The 22,415-nt window shown below is 30.3% G+C and overlaps 1 protein-coding gene across 1 annotated transcript in view; it reads left to right on the top strand.

The window, feature by feature from the left end:
• Positions 1-6,087: 6,087 nt before the first annotated feature.
• LOC119606316 (synaptosomal-associated protein 25) overlaps positions 6,088-22,415 on the top strand; it is a 67,242-nt gene continuing 50,914 nt past the window's right edge. The window contains exons 1-2 of the mRNA XM_037959760.1: positions 6,088-6,101; positions 6,178-6,306. Of these exons, the coding sequence (XP_037815688.1) occupies positions 6,088-6,101; positions 6,178-6,306 (143 nt within the window). The remainder of the gene's footprint in view (positions 6,102-6,177; positions 6,307-22,415) is intronic.

Below are 22,415 nucleotides of genomic sequence, written 5' to 3'. Positions count from 1 at the left end.
AATTCCGAAAGCCGTAGGAATTTTTTAAAAGTTGCATGTATCCATATGGATACAAATTAACGTTTTGGTGTAAAAAATATATATTTCTTCTGAGGTGGCTTGACGGAAGAATTGTTCAATTAGTGTCTTCAATTCATGGTTCTGAACCCCTAAATTCAGTGCGCCAATTTTCCGTCGTAAAAAAAAAAATATCGAAATAACACAGCCAAAAATAGTAGCCGAGTATAACGAAAATATGGGTGGCGTAGACAAAATGGATTTCCTTCTGTCTTTGTACAGAATTTCGATTAGATCTACAAAGTGGACTCAAAAATGTATGATCATTTCATTGATATGGCTATTTGTAACTCTTGGTTAGAGTACAAAATGGACAACGAACACAATAATATCAAAAATAAATGTATGGACTTATTGAGCTTTCGCAATGACGTTGCAAATGGCCTCATTGCTCGATCCAATCAGCAAGCATGCTCTCGTAAACGTGGCGTCCAAAAGCGTGCTCAAATGATATTTCAGTAAGTCCTTCAACATCCGGTAAAAGTCGAAAAATAACTCCAGCAAATTCTGTGCGATATGACGGAAACCAACATTGGCCGGAACATGTGACTGATAAAGGCAGATGTAAATATAAGGACTGTAAGGGTCAAACAAGATATAAATGTTCCAAGTGTGATGTTCTTCTATGTGTACCGAATGGATCCAGAAATTGTTTTAAGGATTATCATTATTTATCGATGGAATAAATTATATTTTATTATATTTTATTATATTTTATGTATTAATCAAAATTGCATTTATGTTTTTTAACTGCATGAATTATTTATTTTTATTTTATACCAAAAATTTATCTTATGTTTATAAATAAAAAAATAAATAAAAAAATCATTAATATCAAATTAATAAAATTTATGCATTTTTCTTTCCCTTATAGTAAATTTGTATCCATATGGATACATTCTAAAAAACACATTTGGGGTAAAAATTTTAAAATTTTTTTATTGATTATTGTTTCTAGGGTCAATAGTAGTATAAATCCAAAAAATTAGATTTTTTGAACCAGCCAATAAAAACTTGTAGCGAAAGGGTTAAAAAAATGATTTGTAATTGGATTAATTTTATTGTCATAAATTAGTTTTATATAAGTTTTTTTAAGTGAAAAATCATAGCAACCAATGTCAATATAGCGTTTTTAGAACAATTAAATTAAATTTTTTTGAAAATAAACAATTGTACTTTTTTTATTCAATTGTACTGCTTTTTTAACTACGATGTACGTTTTTTGTTGATTTCAAATCTGGCAAGCCTAGGGCTAAGTGAAATCAAGAACCGATTTTGCCCATTATTAACACAAAACAATATTTGTCATTAATAAGGATTTTTGGAGAATTTCATCACTCTAGCTCATAACGGTCGGAACCTATCCGGTTTTCAACAAAAAGACTGACATACAGACATCCCTAGATGATCTTAAAATCTTATAAAAAATATTTATTACACTCTTAAATTTCAGATTTATACAAATTATATAAAGATATACACCAAAAAATATTTTGTTTAGACAGAGAATTTAGACGTAACCGCCTCAACATTGTTTATATCATAAAAATTTGTCTCGGCAAAAAAGACGTAAGCGACAAAAAAAATCGGATATAGCGTCAATATAAAATCGAAACAAACTGCATCCCATATTTTAGATGTAATAATATTTATTAACGGAGTTTTGGAGTAATGCTATGTCCTACTTCGAAGATAATTAAAAAAAATGCTCTCCTGTAAAATTTAGTTTTTGTCGGTTACGTCTTTTGTGCGAAAAGGGCTCGATATAAAAGGGGACTTTTTGGTACTTTTTCGTTCTTCAAAAGGTTCTTTTTGGATTTTTGTATAATATTGAACCTAGAAACGTGAAATTAAGCATGTAGAGCCAGGATTAAATGAGGACCTATAAAAGGGGACTTTTTGGAACTTTTTCGTTCTTTAATTGGTACTTTTTGAATTTTCTATAATATTGAACTTAGGAACATGAAATTAAATAAAATAGGTCTTTTGGTACTTTTTCGTACTTCACTGGTACTGGTACTTTTAGAGCTTTCTAAAATATTGAATATATAAACATAAAATTAAACACGCAGTATCCCAATTGAACGAAAATTGAGAAAGGATACTCTGGTCCTTTTTTGTTCTTTTACTAATACTTTTCGAATTTTCTATAATATTGAACGTAAAAACATAAAATTGGACATGCAGCTTCCTGATTGTATAAAAATCTGTATGCGATTTTTTGGTTTCTGGTTGAAAATTAAACATGCGTCATCCTGATTTAATGAAAATATATAAAAAGGCACTGTCTGGTACTTTTTCGTTCTTCAACTGTTTTTTTTTTTTTAATTTTCTGTAATATTGAGACTAGAATCATAAAATCAAACTTAAAGAGTTCTTTAAAAGGAGAATTTTTGATATTGCAGATATACATACATTTATAATAATGATATTTATTTTATTCCATTACGATGAGGGTAGCGAAGCACACTGGGTATAGCTAGTTAGCAATAAAATTATAATAATAATGCTCAAAAATAAAATAAGATATAAATACAGTCGATACACCCAATATCAAATTATTTACCCCATTTTCTTTATTAATCGTCGCAATATTTTTTCGAAATAGAAAAAATATTGCGACGCTGAGGCTGAGAAGAGACATAAATTTGTATTAAATCAGCGATTTTTATATTTTCTAAAACGTTTTCTAGGTGTCACCTTTAAGGTTTCAGCATATTAAGGACATTCATAAAATATTTGTCTAGTTAGACGATTCACCAATTTTGAATATAATGAAAAAATGTTCGAATTTGTAATGTAATTGTTTGAATGTTAAATTAATTAACATTGTGTTCGAAAGACTTTTCTTTCAAATCCAAATACAGAGTAAACCCCCTGATCAACTCAGAATACAGTTAGGGACATAATTATTTGTACACCATGTATTTTTTGATAATCTTAGAAATTAAACCTAATATTAAAACAAATTTAATGCAATTTATTTTTATTTATTTTTTTATTTAATTATAATAAAAAAAAATATTAATATTTAACGCATTATTTAAGATATAACAAAAAAAAGCTAAATTCATTGGGACAAAAGTTTTTGTACATTTTAAATATCATTAAAATTATGTTATATTTTTCTTAAAATTAGTACTTTGTGGGACCTCCTTTCGCATCAATAACGGCTTGCAGTCTTCTGGGCATCGAGCGAACTAAATTTTTTGTATTATCTGGAGATATTTCCTTCCAAGCTTCCTCCAAAGCTTTTTTAAGATCTTCCTTATTACGGGCATTCTTTTTACCAACTTTACGCTTTAAAATTTCCCAACAGTGTTCGATAGGGTTCAGATCAGGTGATTGAGGGGGTGAATTTAATTGCCTTGGTGCATAATAAAGCAACCACTCCTTGACTGAACGCGCAGTATGTTTGGGGTCGTTGTCCTGTTGAAATATCCAACGTGGACCAAGACCCAAACAATCTACGGAAGGCTTCAAATTGTTTTCTAATATTCTTTTATATTGATGCTGATCCATATTACCGTCTATAAAAACTAATCGCCCTACTCCACTGGCAGCCATTGCACCCCATACCATCACACTTCCTCCACCGTGCTTGACTGTTGGTATCAAATTTTGTGCATCTAACGCTGTATTTTTTTTTCTCCATACCTTTCCTCTGCTGTCGTTGCCAAAAATATTTACCTTTGTTTCATCCGTAAATAATACCGTTTCCCAAAATTCTTCATCCTTGTCTAAGTAACGCTTAGCAAATTCCAAACGTAATTCTCGGTTTTTCTTACTGATAAGAGGTTTTTTGCGAGGTACTCTGCTTGTATAACCTCCAGAATGTAATACTCTCCCAATGGTTTTTGGATGAACAGTTGTTCCTGTTGTATTAGCGACTTGTTCCGCTAAATCCGCCCGAGTTACTCTTGGATTTTTTTTCACCTCGTTTAAAATACTCCTCACTTCCCGATTAGAAAGTTTACTTGGTCGACCGCTCCTAGATGCATTTTCAACAGAACCACTCTTTTTATACTTGTTAACTACATATTGAACCGTGGAATGTTGTAAACTTAATAAATTACTAATAAAACGAAGCGATTTTCCGTTTTTATGTTGATCAATTATTAAATTTTTGATATCCATACTCAATTCTTTTTTCTTGCCCATTTTTGAACAGTTTATTGCAGAAAGTTTTGGAGCATACTACTTATTCTGCATTTAAAATTGCTTTACATGAAAAAAGTAACGGTACTTAATGAAAAAATGTAAACAAACAAAATAGCACCGTACAAATTATTGTACCAAGTACTCATATTAGTACAAATACTTGTACAAATACTTTTGTCCCTATGGTTTTTGCTTATTTTGTACCTTTTTAAACAATTTGTTGAATATTAGTATTTTTTCGAATGAGAATAAATTAAAAAAATATTTATAATTAAAATATGTTTAATATTGTTTAATATATTGTAAAATATTTATAATTAAAATATGTTTAATATTGTTTAATATTTGTTTTAATTTTTAAAATTATCGAAAAATACATGGTGTACAAATAGTTATGTCCCTAACTGTATGTTTGAAAAATTGATTGAATTTTATTTCATTATAGACCGATCCACATAAATATTGGTAGGAATATTTTGTTTTCTTTAAAATTTACTTATGTCGAATTTTATAGGTATAACAACATTTTAAAAGTCATTTTCTGTAGCAGATGAAGGTAATATGGGTGAAGTGTCAACTATTAAAAGATCTTCATAAAATTTGGTAAAAAGATTTTGGTTCCTACATAATTTGTTTATTTTTTATGGGTTTATTATTATCTCGATCCCTATAAATTTTGGTATGCAGTTTTCGAATTCCATAAAAGTTAAAGACTGTTATTAGCGTTAAACTTATATTTTGAAGGGGAACCTCTACATAGAGAAAGGCCAATTGTGGACCGATTCATATAAAAACTTAGCAAAAAGATTTCGGTTAATATAAAATGAGTTTTTGTCTAATTTCATTGCTGTACTTGTTTTTCTGGAGGATATACATTTTGAAAGAAAGAAAGATACACTAAACCTACCTATAGGAAATATTTGTGTAAAATTGCAACCCTCTAGCTCTTTCCGTTCGGTCTCTATCATGCTTTCAACAGACAGACGGATGGACATTGCTAGATCGTCTTAGAATTCAATAAGGACCCAGAATAGATATACTTTTGTGGATCCATGTCCTACATATATTGCAATGTTTTTTGATGGTGGGTATAAAAATAAAAAAATGTGTTTTATTCAAAAAGGGACAAAAAGTGGCAAGAATCGAAAAAAGTCGCAAATTTAGTTAATTTTGACAAGAGGTCACAAAAAGTGGCAAAGCACTTCAAAAAGGGTCAAATTGCGACTTTAATCTCACAACGGCAACGCTGAATACAATTCTGATCAATATGTGACAGTCCTTTTTGAATTACAAAGTTGGGCTCGAGAATTTATTTCCCACATTTATGGTTAGAAACAGTCCATTATCACATTCTCCAAGGGGTAAGAGCTACGTTCTAAAGTTTACTGAAGTTTTAAAAATTTCATATAATTTTCCATAAGTCTAATTTTTTCCCTTTGGGAGAACTGTGAAACCCGTTCTAATATTTTGAAGCTTATTCATTCTTTCGTCTATATATTATATAAAATTAAAAATTAAATAGTATTTTCTATTAAGTAAAACCATAAACATTTAAATTTATACAATGGTTTCCTAAATTATCTGATATTTTTAACAAATTTATGAATTGGAAATTCCGAAATTTCCCAGAAATTCTCCGGAAAATTTTCCCGCTTAAAACCCTAGGTGAAAGGTATAAAATGACAAAATGTGTCAAAAATCAACTTATTGCAAGTTTAAAGAACGGCCGAGCTTTGTTTTGACAATTCATTTATCAATGGTTTAATTAAACTATGTGTGTATTTAAGTTTTATGTATCTATGTATATGATGTTCAATTATTTTGCCTAAAAATCTGTTAAAAATTATTTTCATTATGTATTTTTGTAATATGGGTCTAAATGGGCTCGATTAAACAAATAAAATTAAATAAATAATAAACTTATAATAAATTTGTATGAAAATAATTGCTTACTTGTAGGAGCCAATCATTTAAAGAAGACGATGGTACCTGGAAAGGAAATGACGATGGCAAAGTAGTTAATAATCAACCTCAAAGAGTTATGGATGATAGAAATGGAATGATGGCACAAGCTGGGTATATTGGAAGGTAAGTGTTAACTGCCCGGCAAAAACTGAATTTCCAAAGTAAGTAGAATTCGAAGAAAAGACTACTTCCTTTTCTACTACAAGAAGTACTTATTTTTGTTCGTGATGTCCTAAAAAAAACCCTTATTATTTGGCTGCTAATAAGTTGTTTTGTAAATTGAGTTATTTATAGAACTATTAATGAAAATAGGGGTTGAACTCACAACATTCCGTCTGCCAGTTGGCCGCTATACTATCTACACCACCGCTCTGTTGTTTCTTAGAGCGCCAAAAATGTTTTCACACATTTTACCTACAAAGTGAGTCATTAAAAAAGTAGTTCATGGTAGCTATAGTAAGCCAAGTGTTTCCTGGGTGACTTTCGTATATACCCACCATCAAAACTTATGCTAATACGATTTAACTATTTATTAGATATTCATATGTTAAATGTTTTTATCGTGTATCGGTAGTAATATGCACATTATGGTGACTTTCGGCATACGGCCTTTGAAGAGAAAGAATTTTAAAATTCTAAAGAATTTTAAAAGGATATTAATGTTTAAAAACTGGTTTATTGTAAGGCGTTACGTAGGGGATACGGATAATTATGAACCGATCCACATTGAAGAGTATTTTTGAATCTTATTATGTTATGAGCGCCTTAGTATTTTTTTAAGTGGACCTTATATGCTTCTTTGATCCAATATGAAACGATTCATAAGAAATTTGCCAGAAACATTGTAATACCTATAAAAATTGTGTAGGTCGAATTCTGTTGCTACACTGGTATTTTCAAGGTAGTTTTTAAATAATTTTCTAAAGGGAACCTTACATGAGGAAAGGGTCAATTATGGACCGATGCTTTTAAAATAAAGTAGGAGGATTTATATTCATGAATATTAAATTTGTTTGTGTCGAATTTCATTGCAATACAGGTATTTATATCAAGTTATAAGAAGTAAAGTCATTTTCCGAAAGGGACCTTTTTTATACCCACCATATATTGTTTTTGTCATTCCGTTTGTAACACACCGAAATATTCATCTAAGACCCATAAAAGTATATATATTCTGGATCCTTATTAAATTCTAAGACGATCTAGCCATGTCCGTCCGTCTATCTGTTGAAAACACTCACAGATACTTAATACAGTTTGTTTGGTATTGAAAATGGGCAATATCGGTCCACGATTTCGCCAAGCCCCCATATAAGGTCCCCTTCAGAAAATGACTTTAACGCTCATAACCGTCTGAAAAAGCATCTATAGCAATGAAATTCGACATGAACATATTTTATTGGAACCTCAATATCTCTGTAAAATTTTATAAGGAGCGGTCCATAATTGATCCTACCCTTCATATAAGGTCCCCTTCAGAAAATGGCTTTAACGCTCATAACTGTCTAAAAGAAGCATCTATAGCAATGAAATTCGACCTGAACATATTTTATAGTAACCTAAAGCACTTTGCAAATTTTTATAAGGATCGGTCCATAATTTTATAAGGATCAGTCCATAATTGACCCTATCCCCCGAATAAGGTCCCCTTCAGAACGCTTATAACTGTCCAAAAGAAGCGTCTATAGCGATGAAATTCGACATGAACATATTTTATAGGGACCTCAATATCTTTGTAAAATGTTATAAGGTTCGAACCATAATTTACCCTACCCCCTTCAGAAAATAGCTTTAACTGCCTAAATAAAGCGTCTATAGCAATGAAATTCCACATTAATTAGGAACCTAAATCGCATTGTAAAATTTTGTAAGGATCGGTCCATAATTGTCCCTATCCCCCATATAAGGTCCCCTTCAGAAAATGGCTTTAATGCTCATAACTGTCTAAAAGAAGCATCTGTAACGATGAAATTCGACATGAACATATTTTATAGGAACATAAAAATTTTTTGTAAAATTTTATAAGGATCAGTCCATAATTGACCCTACCCCCCAAATAAGATCCCCTTTTGAAAATGACTTTAACGCTCATAATTGTTTAAAGAAGCATCTATAGCGATGAAATTCGACATCGTCATATTTTATAGGAACCTAAATCGATTTGTAAAATTTTATAAGGATCGGTCCATAATTAACCCTACCCCAAAATAAGATCCCCTTTTAAAAATGACTTTAACGCTCATAATTGTTTAAAGAAGCATATATAGCGATGAAATTCGACATCGTCATATTTTATAGGAACCTAAATCGCTTTGTAAAATTTTATAAGGATCGGTCAATAATTAACCCTACCCCCCATCTAAGGTCCCCTTCAGAAAACTACTTGAACGCTCATAACTGTCTAAATAACACATCTATAGCGATGAAATTCGACATGATCATATTTTATAGGAACCTAAAACGCTTTGCCCTTCAAGGGCATTTCCATTTTTTTTTTTTGGAAAGAATGAACAAATAGCTATCTGAACTCCTTTGGAAAATTTTTGCTAGGACCAATAGGTGAAAAGTTACACTCATTTGAATAAAACCCTGTATGACCAAAATTTTTAACTTTGGCCCCCTCTAAGTCCGGCAGTACTTGACTGGCAGAGCTGAAAATTTGTGTCTGACCTACTATCCAATAGTACTACATATGTAGATGTAATAAATAGGAAAATTGTTTTGATAATAACAAAAGCATCGATTCTTAAATATCAAAGTTTATTTATAACCCAGCAAAATCTTTGCTTACTTTGTAGGTAAAATCTAAAGAAATCAAAATAAACAAACAAACAAAAATAAAACAGTTACGTTTTCTGTTTTTTCCTTTTTTTGTGCACACAATATCAAATGTACATATATTTTTAGATAAACAGAAAATAAAATAGTATTTGTGTGTGAAAACCATTATTTGACGCACGATAAAACAGCTAAGCAGTGGTGTAGTGAGTGTAGCATTCAACTGGTAGATGGAAGGTACTTAGTTCAACCCCAGTCTGTGTCGACTTTTTATTTTTTCATAAATATTCTATAAATAACTCTACTACAAAAACAACTTATTTCCAACCAAATAATATTGACTTACTTTTGGTACATCTCAAACAAAAATAAGTACTTTTTCTAGTAGAATTGTAAGCACTTTACTCGGCAATGATTTGATGTTGGGTATATTTCTATAAAACTTGTTCTTGAAGAATTTCATTGCAATACTGTTACTTTTATGATAGTCATGAGCATCAAAGTAATTTTTGGAAGGTGACCTTATACTTAGACCGATTCTTATATAGTTCAAAAGTTAGATTTTAATTCCCATAAAACTTGTTCAGATCGAGTTTCACAGTTCATATCAAGTTTCACTATTTTTAAGCCAGTTATGACCGATAAAGTAATTTTTTGAAGGGGACCTTATATGCAGGGTAGGGTGAATTATAGACCGATCCTCATAAAATGTTGTAAACGTCTATGGTTTATATTAGCGTTGCGCGTTCATATTGTACAAATTAGGAAGATTTTCGGCAATTCACACGTACACAAGCATTGTTTGCTTATCTTTTTAAGAGTTCAATGTTAATAACATTTATTTATTTGGAAAGTTGCTTTCATCTTTTAAAGTGTATAAGAACAAGACAAATATATTGTTTTAAGTTTTTATACATCAAAATGTCGATTTTGTATCTCACTCATCTATGTAAAGAAAAGAAGTCTCAATGAAATACTTTACTTACTTACTACACGTACACAACCAGATCGTAAACGAAACTCACAAGGCGAATTCATATAAGGTGGTGTTATTAAATCAGCTGATAATTTTTTTCTTAATTCGTCTGGTTTATGTAGCTGTCAAAGTTTGTTATTGTTTACATTTTTATACCCTACACCACTTTAGTGGGGAGGGTATATTGGATTTGTGCTGATGTTTGTAACATATAAAAATATTCGTCCTAGACCCACCTTAAAGTATACCAATCGGCTTAGAATCGTTTTCTGAGTCGATTAAGCTATGTCCATCCGTCCGTCTGGCTGGCTGGCTGTCCATGTAAACCTTGTGCGCAAGCTGCAATTTTCAAGATAATTGGATGAAATTTGGCACGCACGTTTTATTTGACCCAAGGATGAAGCCTATTGAAAATGGTTAAAATCGGTCATAATTATGTTAAATATACAGATATATCGATAAAATACGGCACAACTAAGTTTTATAGAAGTCTTGATAACCCTGCCAAATTTCATAAAGATCGGGCCCCATTTGACCCTAGCTCCCATACAAAGTCCCCTTCAGAAAATTACTTGAATGTCCCAAATTAACTTATAAACACAAATATCGCAATGAAATACAGCACAATAAAATATTATGTAAATATAAATATATTCACAAAATTTTATCGGGCTTGGTCCATATTTGCCCCTAGCCCCCATATAAAGCCTCTTTCAGAAAATTAGTTTTTCATCAATAAATTGATGTATCGGAACAAGGGAATATTGAAGATAAATGCGATATTATGAAAAATAAATCACATTTAATATTCATAACTGGTGTAGGGTATCATATGGTCGGCCACGCCCGACTATACTTTCTAACTTGTTATATTTAAAAATGTCCGTTAAACGGAGAAAAACTTCGTTAATATTTTGAATTATTTTTGAAAAAAGGCACCATGAGAAAAATTGTCCGCGTTTGGCACATCAAAAAGCACCGCAAATAGTGCTAAAAGCACTAAATTGGCAACACTGAACAAGAGCGAAAAAATACAAAATATTTATTCAGTTCATGGTATACTTAACACGATTGTCAACATTTTTTTATATGTAGTTTGACAAACGTGCGGTTTAAGCCTGTATACAAGTATATGTATAAACAAGTAAGAAATTATAGTCGGGTGAGGCCGACCATATATTATTATTGAATTATCATCAAAATTGCGACCTGTACTTTGATTAAAATGTTTACAAGCCCTATTCAGGGGTTCACTTGTATGGTGAAATTATGGACCGATCTTAACCATTTTCTATAGGCTTCGTCCCTGGGACAATAGAAGATCATGTACCAAATTTCATTTAATTATCTTCAAAATTGCGACCTGTAGTTTTAGGTTTACATGGATGGACAGACGGACGGACATAGGTAAATCGACTCAGAAAATGATTCTAAGCCGATTGGTATACTTTAAGGCATACTCCAAACTTCTTTTTTTTTTTGAACTAAGGGCTACAAAACATGCTTCATACTAAAGTCTTTCATATAGATTTGTCAAATTTGTAATATGTCAATTATTTTCGGTTAGTTAAATTTTTAGATATAAACGTAAAAACTGAAACTAATGTTTTGACGAATATTAGATAAATAAAAATTAAATTTCAATTTAGATGAGAAACATATTAACCTACGCTGTGTGAATCTGGTTTAAGTTTTCAAATTACTCATGATACAACCATTAAAAGGTAGAATCAGTAGGGAGGGCTGTCAATTTTCTTCCTTATTATATCCAACATAAAAGAACTAAGCCGATTGGTATACTTTTAGGTGGGTATAGGACCAATATTATTACAATATACCCTGCCCACTAAAGTGGTGTAGGGTATAAAAATTGTAAACAATGATCAGCTGGGCTAGCGATGTCTTGATAGAATTCAACAAAGCAGGATGATTCGCATTGTTTCAGAATTTGCAAAAAAAAAATTATAATAGCGAAATCACAATTTTGAAAAAAAAACAAGAACATAACTTGCAAAAAACTCGTACACTCCAAAAATTTTTCAGGATGTATAAGAATGGAAATACATAAAAACAGTATTTTTTAAAATTTTTTTTACTCATTTTAAATAAAAATCTTTAATTTTGTGAAGAAATACACATTTTTATTTTCTTTAAATATGTTTTATCTGTAACATTTTCATTTTACTTGTTATGAAATTTGTTCATAATAAGCGTCATTTTAAATACAAATCTTTAATTTTGCGAAGAAATACACATTTTTATTTTCTTTATATATGTTTTATCTGTAACATTTTCATTTTACTTGTTATGAAATTTGATCATAATAAGCGTAATTAGCCAATAATTTTTGTAATGCATTGAACACATTGAAGACAGCAGACTAAATGAGCACAAATGCTACTGTGCTGCAGTTGTAGTCGTGTGGTAGCTACTGAATTATTTTAAAGCTACAAAGTAATCAGCAGATCCTAAAGTTTAGTTTGACATTTTGATAAATATTAAAATATTTTTTTTCAGAAATGTTGGGTTCGTTCGGCTTGAGGTCTTTTCATTAAATAAACATTAAAAACTCTTTTCTGTTCTTAATTTTATTAATATTTATTGTCGTTTCCAATATTTCGACCAACTTCGTTGGTCATCTTCAGGGAAAATTCTACAAATAATACATAAAGTACAAAAACAAATAATAACAAAACAAATATCATATAAACAATAACAAATAATTTCCTTGATGGTTCTCTCGTTTCGCTCTTTTCCCTGTTCTCCTTATTTAAAACGTTGTCTATCAAATGGTTTATCGTCTTGTATGTTAAGTCGTTTTTGAGTAAAATATTCTTAATTTTACTAAGGTTGTTCTTATGAAATTCCGTGTTGCTGGTGTCCAATACTCTTGTGATGAAATTCGTCGCAGTATTCATAATTATCCTCTTAGGATGTTTTGAATAGAAATAAATAATCCTACCCGACGCCATCGGTTTTTGATACTAGTCCAACTTAATCATATTCCCTCTTCTAATAATTATTGAATCCAAATATGGTAATCTATTGTCCATTCCTGTATCTGTCTATGAAAGGCATTTAGGGTTTCCAAAGTAATTTCCACTTGATCTTTTTTCAAAATTCCGAATAGGTCGTCCACATATATTGTCATTAATCTTGGTTTTTTTTGTATTTGTATTTTTTCTTCAAAAAATACAAAACTAACAATAAAAATATTAATATAACATAAAAATGCAATAAAATACTTACCAAATGCAGTTAACCAAAAGAATAAAACAATTAAATAATATAAACAACTGTTTCTTTTTGATATGAATTTATAATTCAGTGGTGTCACTTTATCGTTTTTTGTTTTTACTTTAATAAAATAACCGTATAAAATTTCAAGGTAATTAAGATTTAAACCATTATTTTGAGTAAAAATACATACATATACATACATATATGTTGTAATAATTTACGTACTTATTATTAATTCTTTCTGCTGGCGCTCTATGTAAACCTTGTGCGCAAGCTACAGGCCAATAATTTTCAAGATATTTTGATTTGCATCGTACTTGTGCCAAAAAACACGTATGGTTTTTGGCACAAGGACGATGCCTATTGAAAATGGTTGAAATCGGTCCATTATTTCACCTAGCAACCATAGAACCTGACCTTCCGATTTGGGGTTTATAATTCATAACTACGTCAAATATACTACTATCTCGATTTCTATAATGATCGGCTGTTTGACCCTACCCCACTCCCTTTAAAATATATCATAAACGTCCAAAAACTTACAACCATTATTATAGCTATTAATTTCAGCATAACTGAACTTTATATAAAATACATCCCTCCTCCTATATAAAGCCTCTTTAAGACCTTTTGTTTTTCATCCATAAATTGCTTAAATACATCGGAATTAAGGTGAAATTCAACATAAAAGTTTCTTTATGAAAAATGAATAATTTTTAAAATATACTCAAGGTGTAGGGAATCATATAGTCGGCCGTGTCAACTATACTTTCTTACTTGTTTTTCTTTACGGATAATTTATGTTGCCGGTTAATCGAATCACGGATAATCCAGGTCCCACTGAACAAGTATATATATGAATCAAATAATAAAACTTAAAATTTATAATGAAACTTAATTTTTATCCGATAACTGAAATATGCTTTTCATGTTGGGTATTGATGTACGAGATAAAATCTAAATCTGCTTTAAAAATATATATCCAACTATTTTTCGGTAATTGTATAGAAAACATTACTCTGAAAGAATACCCCAAATCAAAAAGATAAAACCATGAATTTTTGGATTCAGAAACACCATATTAGTAAATTTAACATATCTTTTTTTCTGGAAAAATTGTCTATAGAAAATAAGGATATTAAAAGATTAAAGATTATTATTAAAACTATTTGTTTGTAAGAATACTGCTATTCTCCTCTTTCAGTCGAATATTGACCTACTAGACTCAACAAAACTTAAGATAAATATAATATAAAATATATATAAAAAATGTCCAAATTTATTTTGAATTTTTAAATTGAAAATCGTTTATTTTTGGATCCATAAATGATATTACTCTGAAAATTATTGACAATTTAATTATATAACTAATGTTATGTATACACGGTTGTTAGAACGTTGGCAGTAAAATGTGCGGAAAATATCTAACAACAGTGTCAACTTACATATTTTGTCTTGCAACATTGGCAGTAATGTTTTTTCTGACAACGTTGCAAAAAAATTTACCGCAAAATTTTAAAATGTCAATTTTCACTACAACTCAGAAATTATAAGAGATTTTGAAATCGGATCGGAAATATAAAAAATGGCATGCGATTAAAAATTTTACATGTCTAAGGTGTCTCACTTTGAGCCGCCATGCGAATACTTAAAATACTAATACTCTAAATACTACAAAATTTAAAAGTTCAACTTTGACCTTAAATTTCTCAAGAACTCCTGAACCGATTTTAATGAAATTAAAACTGGAGAAAAATGCCTTCCGAATTCACAAAACCAATTTTCATGGTGTTCTCGTTTTCACTTCCGAACAAAAAAATTGGGAATCTTTTCACATAAAAATAGTTAGGTGAAACAAAACGAATCCACTTTTTAGTTGCGAAAAATCGCTTTTCATTCACTTTAGATAAATTCTAATTTGTTTAAATATAATATTATTTTATAAAATATATTTATTGTTGCTCTGGTGATTACAAATATTATATAAACTAGCTAAGCGCAGAAAGAGATTCGCTAAGAAAGTTGTATTGTAGTGGTGAGAAAACACTAAAACAACACTTATGCATTGAACACATTGAAGAGAGCAGACTACCAATTGAAATCTGTCAAAATTGTTTAACAACCAAGCACAATAAAAACAAATCGAAAATGGGAATTCCCTTGTAAAAGAAAATACAAAATTGAACAAGTGCGAGTGTTATCAAACCGTATGCCGTAAAAGGAATGTTTCCCTATAAACATCAGGGTGATATTACTCATCACCCTGATGTTTATTGACCGTTTTTTATAAAATTTTTCATAATTTTGTTAGACCGATTTTGGTTCATAAAAACATCTTTACATCGAATATCACTTCCGTCACTTTCCGCATGAAATTCGGTATAAATGTTTCTTATATCAAGTTCATAATTGTTCACGTATTTTTAAGTCAGCAATGATCGTTAAAGTAATTTTCTTATGGACTTACTTATGTCGAATTTCATCTCTATTCTCGTATCTTTAAGCCATTAATGGTCTTTAAATTAATTTTTTGAAGGGGGCCTTATATGGGGGTGTAGGGTTAATTATGGACCGATCCACATAAAACTTTGTAGAGAGGTTTTGGATCATAAGAGACTTAATTAAGTAAAATTTCATTGCTATACTAGTATTTTGAAGTCAGTAATGATCGTTAAAGTCATTTTCTGAAGGGGACCTTATATGGGGGGTAGGGTCAATTATGGACCGATCCTCATAAAATTTGGTAAGGAGATTTTGGATCATATGAAACTTATTTATGTCAAATTTCATCGCTATACTCGTAACAGTTTTAAAAAGTTATGCCCGTTAAAGCTGTTTTTCGGCGATCCACTTGTATGGGGGCTATCCGAAAACGTGGACCGATATTGCCCATTTTCAATACCAAACAAACCTTACCTATAGAATATTTGTGGAAATTATCAATCCTCTGGCTCATTCCGGTCGGACTCTATCGTGCTTTCAACAGACAGACGGACGGGCGGACGGACAGACATATGTAGCCAGATCGTCTTAGAATTTATTAAGGACCAATATCTCGATGTGTTCCAAACGGAATGACAAAACCAATATACCCCCCTTTTTATAGTTCATAGTTTTCTGACAAATGTTTTTTTCTTACACATATTTTTAAAACATGTACATAAAATCCTTGAATTATTTAGTTTTTATACATATGTACATTAGGGTGGCCCCGTTTATATGGAGGAAAAATAAGGTGTCGATATTCCCGACTAAAATTAAAGTTTAATTGATTATAACATAACGTTTCTCAAAATGTTTGTATGGGGTCAATATTTGGCGAGCTGATCAAAGGATAAAAAGGTCCTTTTTTGAGGTTTTTATGATTTTGTTCATATTTCTTCCAAAGGAAAGATATAACATTTTGGTATCATAAGAAATGTCCTTGAGAATGGAATGGAAATAAAAAATTAGGAAAAAAAAGACAAATTAGTTTCGCTGTAGTTAATAAATATGTATGTAGGTAAATAAATGTGCATTTCAATAACCAATCCTTCTATCAATTGTCTCCCTATTGTCTACATTATAAGGTCCACTCTTATTGGCTCCAAGGATTAATTCAATGACAAATTTTGTCAATTGAGAACACAACCCCAGACGACTTACAGCAAGAGACTCAAGAACTCCCTAACCCTTAGTACATTGATTATATCCAGAATACAACCCCAGACGCCTTACATCCACAAATCAATACCATGAGCTAAAGCCAAATCTTGAACACTGAAAACACAACCCCTACCATGTCACCCATGACATTATTTCAGCTGACATTAATTGTCCCCATTACCAGCTCCAGTATCGTTAATGTCCCCAAGGTTAACTTGTGTCCATTGAGCAGCGTATTTATTAGCCAAGGCCAAACTTTGGTCACTCAGAACAAAACCTCAGCTGCCAAATTCATTGGTGCTGCAACAGTCGGTGTAATGGGTTCCAGTGTCGAGAGAATATTCGGCTCCAACATCATCTAAAACAACATCTGCTCTTGTTACATACATATATTTTGGTCTTAGCCCTTTCTTCCCTTCGCTTTCTAAAGTGGAAAGTATGGATATGCATATGTATTTTTTTTTTTTTTCATAACAATAAACATAAATTATTTTGTTAAAATAAAATATTTTTTCTTCATTTTAAAAATGAACATCAAAAATTGTTTGTTTTTATTTATGTCTGCTGATTTTGACATTAAGCTCATACTAGTACAATAACAAAATGCCTGTTGTTTTTGTATTGTTGTAGTAATGCATATACCTGATTAGTGTACCCTCAATGTAAACAATAACATAGAAACCGTTATTTACAAAGCAAGCAACACAAATAAGTAGATGTTTGGAATAAATTGTGTTAAAATTTAATTTAAACTAAAAATTTTTATTGATAATAGAATGAAACCATAAAGTGTTATATACCATTGTATGCTGATGAACATATGTATTAAGTATTAATAGAGTTTATAATATTAAAATAAAATACAAAACATAAGGAATTTCGAAAAACAGAAGAAACCATTTGAGTGAAATTGTATGAGGTTTATAATGTAATAATTTCAATAAATTACATTAAAAAATTCCATATAAAAATTTGAAAAACTTAAAAATTTTCCGAAAAATTACGACATTTGTAATAATTTTTGAGCTGTTTACAAAATTGTGTCATGTCATTGAAATCGTCTCTCAAAGACCTTTCCCATGATTTGCATATGGTTTATTTGCCAGAAAAGTGAAAAAATCATAAAAACCTTAAAAAAGGACCTTTTTATCCTTTGATCCAGCTCTCCAACTATTGACGTCAGGACAAATATTTTGAGAACTGGTATCTTAGAATTAACTAAATTTTCATTTTCGGTGGGAACATCAGCAACTTTCATTTTGGGGCCACCCTAATGTACATATTCTTAATTTTTGTTCTTGGTTCGGATACTTAAATATGTTGGTTTTAGTCATATAGTAGGGATATAGGCGAAACTGAAGGGGTTGTCAAACAATTTTTTTTTCTTTTTCCATTAGTGCAGAAAAAAATAACAAAATATATTATAATATGTTTTAAAATGAAATATCTTCTGAAAAAAGTTAATTAACTAATTGCCCTTATTCTGCATTTCAATTCGAATCGAAATTTTCTCCGTTTGGCAACATTGGAATTCTGCATTTCGATTCGACTCTCCGCAACAACAACTTACAAAAACGTAGGTACGATCGTAACGCAGAATATACATACACAAGCATTGAAACGAAATGGAATTGCTTCTTCTTTTTCTATTTTCATTCACTAATATTTGAAATCCCAGTAATAACATTTAATACCTTTTGAACAACTGTGTTTATTTTTGTGCTTCTACTAATATATTCTCACCAGTTAGGTTTTTAACAGGAGACTTTCTTACATACATTTTCTATTGCGAAAAATACTCGTGTGAAACTTCCAAACGTGCTAAAAGCTCGCCAGCGATATTGCGGAAGAATTTTTGTCACCAGTCGGGAAGAACTGATGCCGATCTGGGGAACGTCTAAGCGTAACGTAGAAGATACCTCTGGAAGACCCGCAGAAGAAACTTCTAGAAGACTCTTGGAAGTAAGGTATTGCCAAAGACTTTTCTAGATGTGACTAGGAGTGACTTCTTAGTATCATATAGAAGTGTTGTTATCGTATCTTCCAGAAGTGTTCCTATCTTATCTTCTAGAAGATGAGTTTTCTCTTCTTCTAGAAGATGAGTATTCTTTTCTTTTATTTGTATACTCACCAACATAAAATCTATAAAAATAAATCTAAATAAAATGAAATTTTATAGTTTTTATTGAAATAATTGAAATTGAAATAATAGAAAAAATAATTCATTTAACAACTAATTTAAAAATGTATAAAAAATAGAATTATTATATTATAATATGATAATAAGATAATTTTCAGGGAATCTGTATTAATCATCCAACTGTTGACTGGTACACTTCCAAAGATTGTAAAACGTTGGACTCTAAAATATTTTTGTAGTTCTTCATAAATTGTATGATCAATCCATCATATTCAAAGAGATATATTTTGGAACGCATTAATCCTTCAACGAAATAAACTAAAATAATATAATTAATATTGAATACACATACTTTAGGAAGCAATAAAAATAGGATTCTCAATACATTTCCCAACAAAGTTTAAACGGCCAGATCCATTTTTTACATTTTCTGCAAATAACATTTTCAATGGAAATAAGACTCTTACCAGATCCCATTTTATATTTAAATTCAGCTGGAAGTATTTTAATAGGGGTGGGGGTGGTGTTTGTACACTAAAATTATTTACAGTGACTAACGATAGCAAAACCTAACGACCCTAAACGGGATATTGTTTTTGAAACTAATACTACAATGCTATTTTCTGTTACACATTCAAAATCTATCTACTTAAGTTCAATATATTGGGAACGGCATGTTCAATTTTAAGAATATTATTATCATATGATAGGTCATAGACAGACCTGGTGATAATAACTAATAACTAAAAATGTACCTATAATTAGAATAATTAGATCCAAAGCTATATGAAAATTAATAAAATTGTATTTAAAAATATCTGATTTTAATATTAAATATCTTATATGGGCAATTTCGTGTCAAGTGACCTAAGTAAAAAAAATCGAATTGGATGGAATTTGAACCCAAGTTAGTATTATTAGATAGTAGGCCAGCTCTGTCGGTCAAGAACTGCCGGAGTTAGAGGTCATACAGGGTTGTTTTTTCAAATGAGTGTAACTTTTCAACTATTGGTCTTAGCAAAACTTGTTCTAATCAGTTTTGAATTAAAAAATTATTTTTTTGATAGATATCCCATTCGCATCCCATTAAGCGACAATAAAGATCTTAAAGGAAATTGTATAAGCGTTCGTTTGAGCAAAAAAGGCCCATTAAAATAAATAAACAAATTAAAGAAATAAAAAAAAAAAATAATTCAGGATGCACTAAGTAAAGTGAAATCATCAAGGCAGCAGATTTTTATTTGTTTATTTAAAAAGTGTATGGGTTGTGTCAAAATTAATTCATTTATTTTTATTCTGAAAAAAAATTAATTTGTATTTTCAAACGAAAATTTCCCAAATGAAAAATGCTGATAGAAAGTTCTCAAATAAATAAATTCAGATTATAAAGCATTGTCCTGTTGCAAATGGAAGTTAAATATATCGACGGGTTTACGGTTAATATTGTGAAATAAAGTCAAATTATTTTGTTCTAACCTTTTTGTATTACAATTTTAAAAATTTCATTTTGACAAAATCCGAAACGCTCTTATTTATTACATCATGTAAAAATTAAATAATTTATGTATAAAACAGTAGTATTAATAAGAATATAATGATTCCAGATAACATATGAATACTTTAAGTCTAAATTGTAATGCATTTTGTTTTTGTTACGATAATGAAATACAAATAAAATTTTAGCTCAAAGTGATCATACGTAATCTAGAAACAGGATCTAAGCGTGCAAATAGTTTAAAAAATATTGAAAGTTAAGATTTAACTCAAATAAATCTAAATGGGTTAATAATGCAATGTTCATCAAATTAAAGCCGAAACGTACAACTTGAGATAATATTTAAATGCTTATAACTCCTAAACCAATTAAGAGAGAGACAAAATTTAAAATAAAAACATCATTAATTAAACATACTAGACTTGGTTTAAAAATTATGGAAATGGAAGCCGTTAACTTTTTCCTAAAATAGTATTTTAATGTAAATACTATATAAATAGTATTTTAAAATAAAATATGACAATATATTGATTTTGTCATTTTGTTTGTAACACATCGAAATATTGGTCATAGACCCACAAAAGTATATATATTCTGGGTCCTTATTAAATTCTGTCTTTCTGTTGAAAGCACGATAGAGTCCGAACGGAACGAGATAGAGGATTGAAATTTTCCACAAATATTCTCTATAGGTAAGGTTTGTTTGGTATTGAAAATGGGAAATATCGGTTCACGTTTTCGGATAGCCCCCATACAAGTGGACAGAAAAACAGCTTTAATGGGCATATCTGTTTCAAAAGTACGAGTATAGCGATGAAATTCGACATAAATAAGTTTCATATGATTCAAAATCTCCCTACCATATTTTATGAGGATCGGTCAATAATTCACCCTACCACCCTTCATAAAATTTGTTTAACGCTCATTACTGGCTCAAATATACTAGTATAACAATTATCCAAAACTTCTCTACTAAATTTTATGTTGATCGGTGCATAATTGACCCTACCCCCCATATAAGGTCCCCTTCAAAAAATTACTTTAACGCTCATTACTGGCTTGAAAATACGAGTATAGCAATAGAATTTAACACACATAAGTTTCATAAGATCCAAAATCTCCCTACCTAATTTTATGTTGATCGGTCCATAATTGACCCTACCCCCCATATAAGGTCCCCTTCAGAATATGACTTTAACGCTCATTACTGGCTTAAAAATACGAGTATAGTGATGAAATTCGACACACATAAGTTTCAATGAAGCCAAAATCTCTCTATCAAACTTTATGTGGATCGGTCCATAATTGACCCTACTCCCCATATAAGGTGCCCTTCAAAAAATTACTTAAACGATCATTACTGGCTTAAAGTACAGAATACAGAACAGTGATGAAATTCGACACACATATTTTTTATACGAAATATAACCTCTACCAAATGTATTGAGGATCGGTCCATAAGAAAATTACTTTAACGATCTTTGCTGACTTTAAAATAATGACTGTTCACTCATGACATTTTATATAAGAATCATTTATAGGAACGTAAATCGTCCTACCGAATTTCATGCGGAAAGTGTCGGGAAGTGATATTCGATGTAAAGATGTTTTGTATAAACAAAAATTGGTCTAAAAAATTTTTATGAAAAACGGTAAATTATTAACCCTATCTCTCATATAAGGTCCTCTTCAGTTAATTTGATGAGTAATATCACCCTGATGCTTCTAGGGGAGCATTCTTTTTAAGGCATACGGTTTGATGGTCGGTACATATATGAGATTCGGCGCAGCCGAATATAACACGCTCACTTGTTAATTTTATTTATATAATCCTTGATGATAATTACTTTATTTAATAAATTTCACCAATTAACAAAATCTTCTTAAATGTTTGTTAACAGTTGATTTTTAACACAAGACTGTCATATTGTTTTTTATTACTGAAGATTCACAATATA

This window comes from Lucilia sericata, unplaced genomic scaffold (assembly GCF_015586225.1).
Source record: "Lucilia sericata isolate MDLA Ls3-8-SP2 unplaced genomic scaffold, ASM1558622v1 Contig000570F_arrow, whole genome shotgun sequence".
NCBI classification, from domain to species: Eukaryota; Metazoa; Arthropoda; class Insecta; order Diptera; family Calliphoridae; genus Lucilia; species Lucilia sericata.
Note: the sequence above shows the minus strand (reverse complement) of the source record. Positions and strands in the feature narration are given on the sequence as shown.